Raw genomic sequence first — 13,136 nt, forward strand, 5'->3', positions numbered from 1 at the left:
TGTCTGCTTTAGGTTTCGGGTTAACCACCCCTTCCTACTCTGCAGTGCAGATACACTATGCATGGCTGGACAATGCTCACATGCCTGCAAGGGTGAGGGACATTTATAGGACCGCTAGCTCACTGTGGGATCGTTCACAGCCAAGTTAAACAGACCATGTTGAAAGTTCATCGCCGACTGCAGATGGGGGTTCTCAACATATGAGCTGCGATGAGAGCTGCACTCTATACGCATGTAACTCGCCTGTCTTCAGGTAGTCAGGAACTACTATAGGACTTTAAAGCACGCCCTGAGGACCTTTTTAAGCATATTAAGAGTATACTTAAACAAGTATGACTGAGGCTGTCGGACGGGCCATGTCGATCATGGTGCACTGAAAGTAGTGTGTGTGTGTGTTTGTGGACCTGTCTGTGTGTGTGTGTGTGTGTGTGTGTGTGTGTGTGTGTGTGTGTGTGTGTGTGTGTGCGTGCGTGCTGAGTGTGTTTGTGGATCTGTGTGTGTGTGTGTGAGATCCGATATGTAGATCTCTGGTACCAGCTTGATGACAGCGTTCAAACACAACTGTTCCTATGGTAACACTCTTCATTCCAGCCGTAAGGCTAGACTCAAACATCCATCTATGTTTTTTAAGCTAGAAGCATTAAACTGCCAGTTGGAACTAGCCACAGCTCCTGCGATGTGGTTGCCGTGGTTACGTTTAGCCGTGGTACTACTGTGCATGTGCGGAGGAGGAAGACTCGATGCTTGATGTCCAAGAGATGTGTATATTTGTTTCAACATCTAGTCTATTTGTCAACACTTTGGGGGCTGACGATATATAATACCTCTTTCACAACACTTCTCGTACACACCCACAAAAATGAGAATTCTCCCGTTCACTTCAGAGACATCCCTCAAATTAAATGAAACTCCAGCTGGTACTCTCGGGGCTGTTTCCTTTTTCTACCGATTTAGTTAGAGAAACACACACACACACACACACACACACACACACACACACACACACACACACACAGTTGTCTAGACTGCACCTGGCCCTCAGTCTGAACTGAAGGAAGTCTATTCTATTCTCGGGCTGCATTGAGATTTGGTGGAAACACATACAGACACAAACAAATGTATGCCAACCATTACAATAGCACCCCCTCACACCTTTCTCCCCATCTGTGGAAGTCTATAGGGCCAGAGAGTTTGGGAAGCCCAAACTCTCTGGCCCTATAGTTTTCCCCCAATCAAAAGCCAATACCGAGGTGATGGAAAAGCACAGGGCTCTACCCTTCATTATCTAATTTTTCTGGATTGCACAATGTCAACAACGGAAACAGTTGACCCCTATTTCTAGCACGTGGCCTCTTTTATGTGTTGCTTTATCATGCCTGTGAGAAATTCCAAATAAATATCATTTACAAACCCCCTCGGTCTCTGTGCCAATTCGACATTACTCGCTCTGACATGATCTTAATCTCATAATACACCACATTCATTCACTTGGGTTGATAAGCTTAACCTTTGACCCTATCGGTTCATAGGGCAGCTTAAAGCGCAGAGGGAAGATGAGTGTAAAGAGTAATATCCATCTGATGACCAGCGCAATGACATGCTTATGAATCTGGAATTAAAGAAGCCAAGCCCAGGGTTCACTCCCCCATTATGAGCAGGTCAGTGTAACCAACAACATAACTAGACATGGAGCCTAGGGCCTGCTGAAGTACCCCATCCCTGGAGGGGTCAGTAACTGATGCTCTGTGTGTGGATTTATGCACGTGTTAGCAAACAAACGCATGCAAGAACTGCCGCTCTGCAGACCTTTTTCTTTCTCTCCATCCCCCACTCATTCTCTCCTTTATCTCTCACCTTTCTCGCTACTTTATCTCTCCCTTCCTCCCATATATCTCTCTCCTTCATCTATTTATTTATCTCTCCCTCCTTTATCTCTCTCTCCCCTTCCATATTCTCTCTCTCTCTCTCCCCCCCCCCCTGGTTGCACACGTGTCCCTAGGGCAGGGGGCAGATGGTACCCTCATGAGCCAAGGCCAAACCGATGGCAAAGGCTAACCCTTAACACAATGAGCATGATCCTAAACAGTCACTACAGGCTTGTAAACAATCAAATTGTAGACACACCTTCTGTTGAGATGCTACTATAACAAAGCTGATCTAAATATTATTTAATGGACCTTTAGTATGAGTATAAAATCAATATTTCCCTTGATGAGTTCATTGCGAACTCCTTTGACATTATTCAGCTATACGCAAGAACAATTACACGTGACCTCTACATATCTTGCAAGCAAACAAGTGATGTGTTGATGTTTTCTTCAGCACAGTGCTCCACCTATGGCAGCACAAGTCTGAGAACAGAGCAGGTAATGGTTTTCTTTGGCCCTGGTTAATAATAGGAGGGGCTATGCATAGCATTTGTAGACAAGGAGAGCATTGAGCCTCTGGTCTAACGTATGATGCACAGTCCTGGAACCAATCAGCACATGTTCAGAAGACAACAGGAAGCAGGGAGTCAGGGAAGTGACCCCTGAATTCCTGTTTGGGAGCTACCACCTCCTTGTACCACTTAACTCTTCCCCCACACCCCTGAAACAAAACTTCTTCCTCTACTTCTTGTCCCCTTTTCTCTTTTCCTCATTCTCTCCCCCAATTTGGCTCCCTTTATCCTGTCCCCCCACCCTTCCCTCCTCAGAGGCTATCAGCCTCTGAGGAGCCATTTTACTTTGCTGTTGTTTCTCCCTTCTCTGGATCTGTCCAAGTCACTTCCTCTATCTGTTCCCTCTGTTACAACAGACATCCACTCCTCTTTCTCTGTGTCTCTGCCTCCCTGTACAAGGCGGTGCTGAGCTGCCGGCTCCTGTGAGTCATAAGAAGTCAGAAATAGGAACCAGATTTTCCTCCTTTAGTCACATTTAGTATTTCATGTCTTGGTTTGCATCTAATACTGGCCGACCTCTGTTTAACGCTCTTGTTCAAAACGGGAGACTTTCAGTCTCCTGTTTTGGAAGTGTTGTGAGCAGAGCTGTGTGATATTATGTTACAATGAAGATCAGTGCCTCCCTGTCACGCGGTACAACCTCACAGAACATATCGACAACCTATAAGGTTAGCATAGATCGGCGAACAAACAGAAAGCGCTTGTGATATTCTGCAGCCTAATCCGAGCGGCGAATCCCCCCCAGCCCCAGACCCTCACCTCGGTGGCCGAGTTCATAAGGTGCTTCCTGCTGAGCGTCATGTTCAGCGTGTTGTTGTGACTCATCATGGGGGTTTTGACGAACACAAAGTCACTGGGGCGGGACAGGGTAGGGGGGTAGCAGGGCCTGTAGGTGCGCGTGTTGGGGTCCTGGTTGGGACCGCCCACTACCTCCATGTAGCGTATGGGCCCGTCCGAGTTGAGCTGCAGGTGCAGGTCCTTGCCGGGCCTCTGGTGGTAGCGGCCGGGCCGGTGGCGCTCCAGACAGCAGCAGCAGTCGGAGTCGCCCAGCCCGGGGCTCCGGCGCCGCAGGCAGCGGATCATCAGCACCACGAAGGTGATGCAGGCCACGCCCGAGACGCACGCCAGCGAGATGATGAGGTACAGGGTGATGTCCGACATCCCCGTGCGCCGGGAGAAGGGCGTGCGGGGTGGGCCGGGCGGCGCCACGGCGGTGGCGTCCGTCTCCTCCACGGTCACCGAGACGGCCACGCTGGTGGACCGCGCGGGCTCGCCGTTGTCCTGGATGATCACCACGATGTCGTAGGACAGGCCCTTCTCCTCCTCGGCCAGCTTGCGGGCCGTGCGGAGCTCGCCCGTGTGGCTGCCGAGGCGGAACAGGCCGGCGTTGGGCCCGGGGGCAATGGCGTAGAACAGCCAGGCGTTGTGCCCGCTGTCCTGGTCCACCGCCACCAGCTTGTTGATGAGGTGGCCCGGGGCGGCGGACTGGGGCACGGCCAGCTGCAGTCCCGTGTCCTTGGGGTGGGCCGGGTGGAGCAGCACCGGCGCGTGGTCGTTGACGTCCACCACGAACACGTGCACGGTGACGTTGGCCGCGCGTGCCGGCGCCCCCATGTCCCGGGCCTGCACCTCCACCCGGAAGGCGTTGAGCAGCTCGTAGTCCAGCGAACGCATGCTGAAGATCTGGCCCGTGTCGGGGTTGATGTAGACGTAGGAGGACGCGGGCAGGCCCTGGAAGTCGCTGGGCAGGATGGAGTAGGAGACCCGCGCGTTGTCCCCCAGGTCGGGGTCCGTGGCCGAGACCTCGGCGATGGGGGCGCTGAGGGCGTTGTTCTCCGGGACGTCCACCGAGTAGGACGGCTGGGAGAAGACGGGCGCGTTGTCGTTGACGTCGGAGAGCTCCACCAGGAAGGTGGTCCTGGACGACAGAGGCGGCGAGCCCTGGTCGGTGGCGACGATGACCACGGTGTACTCCGAGACGCTCTCCCGGTCCAGGATCCCGTCGGTGATGAGGCTGTAGTGCCCGCCGAAGGCGGCGTTGAGCTTGAACGGAAGCCCGGGCTGAACGTTTAAAGTGACTTCTCCATTCTTACCGGAGTCCGGGTCATGGGCGCTGATAAGGGCTATCACAGTTTGAGGTTTAGAGTCCTCTCTAATAGGACTGGTCAGTGACGACAGCGTCACTTCCGGTGTATTGTCGTTCACGTCAATTATTTCCACTATGACGTTGCATGACCCCTCCATGGCAGGTGAGCCGGCATCCCTCGCCTGCACTGTGATATGATACACGCTGGACACCTCGTAGTCGACATCGCCGTTAACACGAATTTCGCCGCTTTTTGAGTCCACGCTAAACAACTTGGCCGTGCGCTCTTGCGTATACTTACTAAACAAGAAAGATATTTCTCCGTTCTGGCCTGAATCTGCGTCCGTTGCGTTCAATTTGGTTACTAAAGTGCCCGGTGCTACATTCTCTAGCAGGCTGACCTTCTTTACGGCGTCCTCAAAGACGGGCGCATTGTCATTCACGTCTAGAATCTTAATGAGTAATAGTGTTGAGCCCGATCTCTCGGGCTGCCCCCCATCTACCGCTGTGAGCAACAGGCGAAAAGAGGCCTGCTTCTCTCTGTCGAGAGGTTTTTCTACGACCAGCTCAGGGAACTTACTGCCGTCGCTTTTTGTCTCAACATTCAAAATAAAGCAGTCATTTGGTGCGAGGATATAAGTGCGTAAAGAGTTGGTTCCCACGTCGGGGTCGTGTGCGCTCTCAAGGCGGAACCTCGTGAGAGGCGCAGCCGCTTCTGAGATCTCCAGAGAGATGTTCTTGGTGGAAAACTGCGGAGCATTGTCATTCACATCCAAAATCTCCACGTCAATGCGAAATATTTCCAACGGTTTCTTGAGAAGAAGTTGAAGTTGTAATGAACACGGTAAAATTAATTCACATATTTGTTCCCTATCAATTTTTTTGTTAATGACTATCTCGCCTGTCGCCTGGTTTATCCTGAAATACTCCGCCGTGGATCCCGAAATCGTTAATTCCCTCTGAGGTATTCCTTGTGCTGTGAGACCCAGTTCTTTCGCTATATTCCCGACCACGGAGCCCAGGCTTAGCTCTTCCGAAACGGTATAGCTGAGCTGAGCGGACGCACATGAGAGGCAGGCCACGGAAAACCAAAGCCCCAGCGCTGGCCATCCTCCGCAGCGCTTCCTCGGTCTGGATTCCATTGTGCTGCGGTCCCCGGACGGGGAACACGGGAGTTTAAAGTTCTCCTTTCACCGAAATACATCCATGATCGCGTTCACCGACTCAGTCGTGTGATAAGTGTACATCTCCGTTTTAAAAATAATGCGATTGGAAGTTTAGATGTTATCATGATGGCCTAAATAATTTAAGGAAAAGAAGAACGCAAAAACTTAAGAGGCGCTCTACTTTCCCTGCCTAAACTCTGCCCTGCCCGGTCTCCTCTTCGTCTGGCTCGCCTCGTGGGCGGGGCCAGGCAGGAGAGGGCCGCCTCCCATTGGAGGACGGGGCTGAACTGGCCCCGCCGACAGAGAGAGTGTGAACTTTTTTAGAAGTTATGACAATATCCTACTCATCAACCGAGACAACTCTGTCCTCACACGAATACCACAAATTAAAGTCACGCACAAAACAAACGTCACGATCCCGTGAAAACATGTGGACACATGAAGTCCTGCGTAGTAGAAGAAAGGAAATGAGCAATCATTGATATGTAAAGTACACCCCCCCCCCATCCCCCTCTCTGTTCCCACACACAGCGTTGCGTTTTGTATCCGCAAGGAGGCATGGTTACCAAATGGATTATCCCTTTTCTCTTTCACTCTTTTCTATATGATGTACTGGCTGATGCTTTGGATAATCTTTAGGTTTGCATTGATGGAACACAAATGAAGCTCGAAAACTCACACTGGGCACACAATTCACACATGTGAATCAAGAGGTGGTACAAGTCATAAATAGGGCCACGCACAAGAATTCTTCACTTTTAAGTTAACAAAATGATTTTGAACACTTTTGTAATGTTAGAATGTTAGAATTTAAAATAAATCCACTGCATTACTTTGTTTAGTTTTTTATCAACCAATTGTTGCCGTAACTTTTATAAGTATATTTCACCAGAAAAATCGACTTAACTTTTGTTTTTAAAAACATTGTGATAGAAAATTATTTGTATTAGGCTTTGTCAAGTAAACACTGTGGAGTAAATGCTTTAGATTAGAACATATGCATTTCATTCTCAGTAGGTGGTGTACTGCCCTGGTTTGATGCTCACCTGCTGGCTCTCAAAGGTCCAGGTGCTGTCAGGTAAAGAGGCATCTAAGACGTTGATCATGTCTTTAAAGTCTGTGGTGCTGCTGGGTTTAACGAAGGTGAAGTCACTGTACTCTGACGTGGGAGAGAGACAGGACCTGAAGGACTGACTCTGAGACATCATGTCTCCTCCCAGGACCTCCACGTACTTAATAGGCCCGTCAGTGTTGAGCTGGAGTTGGAGGTTTCTGTTGGGGTTCTTGTAGTCCTCACTGTCGCTCCGTCTCATGCAGCAGCTACCACTGCTTCTGCTGCTCTTAAGACACTTAACAGCTAGAATGAGGAAAGTCACCAGAGAGAGCACAGACACTGAGGCCAGGGAGAGGATCAGATACAGAGCCATTCTCCCCGTTTTCTTGTGAGAATCGTCCGTCTTGTGTCTGAGGTCCAGAATGGGCTCGTGGAGACCGTCCTCTAACAGGACGGACACGGTGACGGTGGTGGACTGAACCGGATCCCCATCGTCCTTAATCTCTATGAGCAGCCTCTGAGAGGAGTCGTCCTGCTCAGACACAGCCCGTTTAGTCCTCACCTCCCCTGTGTAAAGGTTGACAGCGAACAGAGAGGCGTCTGTGGCCTCTGCCAGTCTATAGGAGATCCAGGCATTATGCCCCGAGTCGGCATCTACAGCTGTTACCTTGGTAACCAAGTGGCCTGCTTTGGAGGAGCGGGACGTCCTCTGTTGAGAGAGGGAGCCGTGGACAGCGGAGGAGGGGTAGATAACAGAGGGGGCATTATCGTTCTGGTCCAGAATAAAAACATGAACAGTAGCGTTGCTGCTCAGAGACGGAGAACCGTGGTCCTTTGCCTGCACCTGAATCTGAAACACCTTCAGTTTCTCATAGTCAAAGGAGTGCATGCTGTAGATGCTGCCATTCTCCGAGTTGATGTAGACGTAGGAAGACACAGACACCTCCTGCACTTTAGAGTCCAGGATGGAGAAGGACAGCTTGGCGTTGTCTCCTAAATCCAAGTCAGAGGCTGATACCGAATACAGTATAGAGCCTGCAATGCCATTCTCTTTAATATACACCGTATAAGATGGCTGAGAGAATATAGGGGTGTTGTCATTCACATCAGTGATGCTTACCGGTATGGTCTTTGTACTCTTAAGAGGAGGTGAACCTTTGTCAGTGGCCGTTATTTCTATGTTATAAACTGAGAAATTCTCTCTGTCTAAAGCACCACGAGTTACAAGTGCATAGTTGTTAGAAAATGAGGGAGTGAGACTAAAAGGAGAGGTCTTAGGCAGTTGTAATGAGACTTTCCCGTTATCCCCTGAATCGAGGTCCCGCGCACTTATTAGAGCCACTACGGTGCCGTTTGGAGCGTTCTCCCGCACGGGGCTCGGCGGAGAATTAAGAACAATTTCCGGAGCGTTGTCGTTGACGTCAATCACGTCTACCTGCACGCGACAGTGACCCTCGTTTGCAGGGCTTCCTTTGTCTTTTGCGGTTATGTCAATGCCATATAATGCATTTGTCTCATAGTCCAAATCACCCTTAAGAATAATTTCACCTGTCAAAGAATTAATGTCAAATATATTTAAAACTGCATCTGGTGTCCGAGATCCAAAGGAAAACTCAATTTCTCCATTTAAACCTTCATCCAGATCGGTGGCTTTGGGTTGTATAATAACGGTACCCTTTGGGCTGTTCTCAGTCAACGTTACTCTGTATACATTCTTTTCAAAAACGGGAATGTTATCATTTATGTCAAGAACACTAATCGTTATTTCAGAGATTCCCGATCGGACAGGGTTTCCTCCATCTAACGCCGTTAATAATATATTATGGACGGCTTTTTGCTCTCGATCGAGAGGCTTCTCCAAAAACAGTTCTGGAACAGTCTTACCGTCCTCGATCTCTTTTAGCTTGAGAGAGAAACACTCATTTTTACCTAAAGTGTAAGTTTTGAGTGAATTGCTGCCCACGTCGGGATCCAATGCGCTCTCCAACTGGAGACGTGTGCCAACTGCAACGGATTCAGATATTTTCAAATACAAATGATTTGAAGAAAATATTGGAGCATTGTCATTAATATCGCGAATCTCCACCTCAATGCGATGCAGCTGTAAAGGACTTTCCAAAAAGGCCTGAAGAGGTAAAACACAGCTGGCCCGTTGTCCACATAAATCCTCTCTGTCTATCCTCTCGTTCACCACCAGCTCACCCTTCCCCGTGTCAACGCTGAAATACTGCTCACCAGCCTCCGAGGCGACGCGCAGTTTACGGTCGAAAATCTCTGATAATCCCAAACCCAGATCTTTGGCTAAATGTCCGACCACGGAGCCCTGCTTTAGTTCCTCCGGGATGGTGTAGCGCGTCTGTCCGTCTATTGTATTCCACAAAAGGAAAAAATGATGCCACCACAGAGCCTGCCATCTCCAGTCCCGGTACCTCGTTCTCTTTGTCATGTTGCGCTAAAATACGTGATATCCCATCAAGAGAAATGTAATCGCCAAATTCAACATTGTTTCCGTACCATTGTGACATACTGCACGGCACACATCACAAAACATTCGTTCTTGACAAAAAGCGATCACTCAAAACTAATATTTGTATACGTCCAAGTGTATACGCGGATCGCTCTCTGCTCCAGCTCCTAATTGTACCTCTAGCGTGCAGGGGCTGCGTGGAGGCAGGGAGTAGATCTCTTTGTACAGTTATGCCTGCTATTGGTGCACAGCATCATCCTTGCTGTCCAATAAGAGAGAGGCTTAGAAGCGCTCTTAAAGACACGTAGTCAACCGCAATTGCTGAACAAGGGAGGGCTGTCAATAAGACTCCTGTGTGGCTCTCAATTAATATCGTTTGAACAACCACACACACACACACACACACACACACACACACACACACACACACACACACACACATATCCACATGAACACACACACACACACACACACACACACACACACACACACACACACACACACACACACACAGACGTTTGTATCGCTGTCCCTAGCCTGGGTGCTGAAATGCTGGGCTTTGTTAGCACAGTGCCTAAACCTTGCAAACAGTGGAGGAAAAAACGACGAACCATTTTTAAGGAATTGCTTGCTTGGAAATATTATTAAGATGCACCTTACATAACATGTAATTTGATATGTATCATATCGAACAGAAGAATAGAAACAAGTTATTCAGTTAAATTTATCACATTTGAATGTATTAGAATTGAGACCTAACATTAAGATATTATGATCTCAGAAACAGCGAAACTCACAATTATCACAAAACTCTTCACAATATTATAGATTATATATAGATTATGTTTCACATAGACTAAGATAGCCTCTTCTCACCTGCTGGCTCTCAAAGGTCCAGGTGCTGTCAGGTAAAGAGGCGTCTAAGACGTTGATCATGTCTTTAAAGTCTGTGGTGCTGCTGGGTTTAACGAAGGTGAAGTCACTGTACTCTGACGTGGGAGAGAGACAGGACCTGAAGGACTGACTCTGAGACATCATGTCTCCTCCCAGGACCTCCACGTACTTAATAGGCCCATCAGTGTTGAGCTGGAGTTGGAGGTTTCTGTTGGGGTTCTTGTAGTCCTCACTGTCGCTCCGTCTCATGCAGCAGCTACCACTGCTTCTGCTGCTCTTAAGACACTTAACAGCTAGAATGAGGAAAGTCACCAGAGAGAGCACAGACACTGAGGCCAGGGAAAGGATCAGATACAGAGCCATTCTCCCCGTTTTCTTGTGAGAATCGTCCGTCTTGTGTCTGAGGTCCAGAATGGGCTCGTGGAGACCGTCCTCTAACAGGACGGACACGGTGACAGTGGTGGACTGAACCGGATCCCCATCGTCCTTAATCTCTATGAGCAGCCTCTGCGAGGAGTCGTCCTGCTCAGACACAGCCCGTTTAGTCCTCACCTCCCCTGTGTAAAGGTTGACAGCGAACAGAGAGGCGTCTGTGGCCTCTGCCAGTCTATAGGAGATCCAGGCGTTATGCCCCGAGTCGGCATCTACAGCTGTTACCTTGGTAACCAAGTGGCCTGCTTTGGAGGAGCGGGACGTCCTCTGTTGAGAGAGGGAGCCGTGGACAGCGGAGGAGGGGTAGATAACATAGGGGGCGTTATCGTTCTGGTCCAGAATAAAAACATGAACAGTAGCGTTGCTGCTCAGAGACGGAGAACCGTGGTCCTTTGCCTGCACCTGAATCTGAAACACCTTCAGTTTCTCATAGTCAAAGGAGTGCATGCTGTAGATGCTGCCGTTCTCCGAGTTGATGTAGACGTAGGAAGACACAGACACCTCCTGCACTTTAGAGTCCAGGATGGAGAAGGACAGCTTGGCGTTCTCTCCTAAATCCAAATCAGAGGCTGATACCGAATACAGTATAGAGCCTGCAATGCCATTCTCTTTAATATACACATTATAAGAAGGCTGAGAGAATATAGGGGTGTTGTCATTCACATCAGTGATGCTTACTGGTATGGTTTTACTATTGGTCAGTGGAGGCGAACCTGAGTCAGTTGCTGTTATCTCGATATTATACTCTGAAATGCTTTCTCTGTCTAAAACACCACTGGTAGCCAGTACATAATTGTTGGAAAAAGACGGCTTCAGACTAAAAGGAATACCTTTTGGAAGGTGTAAAGTCACTTTTCCATTTTCACCTGTGTCAATGTCTTCTGCACTAATTAACGCAACCACTGTCCCGCCCGCGGCATTCTCAGGTACACTGCTTGGCTTGGAAGTGAGTGTTATTTCAGGGGCATTGTCGTTAACATCTGAGACCTCTACTTGCACGGTGCAATGTCCCTCCATCTCTGGAGAACCTTTATCTTTGGCACTGATATCAAATTCATAATTCGAAAATCTTTCATAGTCTAATTGTCCTTTAAGTACAATTTTTCCAGTGACTGTATCAATATCGAATGAAGCCAACACGTCATCTAATGTGCGTTCCCCGAATGAATATGTTATCTCTCCGTTCAAATCCTCATCAATATCCGTCGCTCTTACTTGGCAAATTATAGAACCTTTTGTAGCATTTTCAGGAATAGTGGTTTTATAAATATTATTTTCAAATTGGGGAACATTGTCGTTGACGTCCAGGACCGTTACAATTATTTTGGAAATCCCAGATCTTACCGGATTGCCTCCATCCAAAGCGCTTAATAGCAACTCGTACATCGCTTTTTTTTCTCTGTCTAGGGGCTTTTCCAAAACTAGTTCAGGAATCTTCCTCCCGCTGCTAGCGTCCTTGACTTTTAAACTAAAACATTCATCTTTACTCAGGGTGTAAGATTTAAGAGAATTGGTTCCTACATCGGGGTCCAACGCGTTCTCTAAAGGAAAGCGCACACCAGCTATTGTGGATTCCGATATTTTTAAGTGCAATTCTGTTGTTTGAAAGGTGGGGGAATTGTCGTTGATGTCTTTAATGTCCACCTCTATGCGGTGGAGCTGAAGTGGAGCCTCAGCGACGACCTGGATAGGTAAAACACAACTCGCGCTTTGTCCACACAACGCCTCTCTGTCTATCCTCTCGTTCACCACCAGCTCACCCTTCCCTGTGTCCACGCTGAAATACTGCTTACCAGCCTCCGAGGCGACGCGCAGTTTACGGTCGAAAATCTCTGATAATCCCAAACCCAGATCTTTGGCTAAATGTCCGACCACGGAGCCCTGTTTTAGTTCCTCCGGGATGGTGTAGCGCGTCTGTCCGTCTATTGTATTCCACAAGAGGAAGAAAAAATGCCACCACAGAGCCTGCCATCTCCAGTCTCGATATCCAATTGTCTTTGTCATCTTTGATGCTTTAGAATATCATACGTCCAACTGAAAACTGATTCCATATGAAAAGCTATGTATGAATTCTTATTGTCGTAACGAAAATCTCCATACGAATTCCTGAGTGGGCAATGATCTGCTAAATGTAAAGATAGGAAATGTTCCCTTTCCTAAGCGCATTGGTCTCTCCTCCAGCTCTGAGCCGTGTAACCGTCGCGGTGGTAAAACACCACGGGGAGGGTGAGTAGATCTCTTTGTACAGTTCTGCATGCTATTGGTGCAGCAGGATATTTCTCACAGCCAATGGGAAGGCAGGGCTGTATCTCCTAAGCCACAGCTCTAACTGATACCTGCCAATGACATTTCGAGTGGATGAGAAACAAAGGAGGATGCAAAGGCTTATTTGGAAAACCCGGTAGGCCTATAAAATAATGTATGTATTTTTTAGGAAATTATAAACAGAAGAAAAAAAATCTAAGTAAGAAAATATAATGATGTAAAATTCTTGAAAGCATAGCCTACACATCAGGTTGTTGAACCTGTTTTAACGTAACGCCTGGCCTGTAGGTACTACTTAAAAGAAAATAGGTTATCACGTTATTATTGCACAT

General features: G+C 48.2%; 2 protein-coding genes across 9 annotated transcripts in view; both read right to left on the bottom strand.

Moving 5' to 3' along the window:
* Nucleotides 1-13,136, bottom strand: part of LOC307081264 (protocadherin gamma-C5-like) — a gene marked incomplete at its 5' end in the record, with an annotated part of 103,441 nt that overhangs the window by 10,417 nt on the left and 79,888 nt on the right. For 3 of the 8 annotated variants that reach the window (XM_079744369.1, XM_079744368.1, XM_079744367.1), the window contains one exon: nt 3,200-5,896. The exons of 4 other annotated variants lie outside the window; for them this stretch is intronic. In XM_079744369.1, coding sequence (XP_079600495.1) covers nt 3,200-5,668 — 2,469 coding nt within the window. Of the gene's footprint in view, nt 1-3,199; nt 5,897-6,738; nt 9,193-13,136 lie in introns of those variants that run through there. One more of the 8 variants, XM_079744371.1, reaches the window with a different exon arrangement.
* Nucleotides 10,054-12,543, bottom strand: LOC307081269 (protocadherin gamma-C5-like; the record flags this gene model as incomplete). Its single annotated transcript, XM_079744381.1, has 1 exon — nt 10,054-12,543. The coding sequence occupies one exon, from the start codon at nt 12,541-12,543 to the stop codon at nt 10,054-10,056; it is 2,490 nt and encodes an 829-aa protein (XP_079600507.1).

The sequence above is a fragment of the Pollachius pollachius genome (assembly GCF_949987615.1).
Source record: "Pollachius pollachius genome assembly, chromosome: 10".
Taxonomy (NCBI): domain Eukaryota; kingdom Metazoa; phylum Chordata; class Actinopteri; order Gadiformes; family Gadidae; genus Pollachius; species Pollachius pollachius.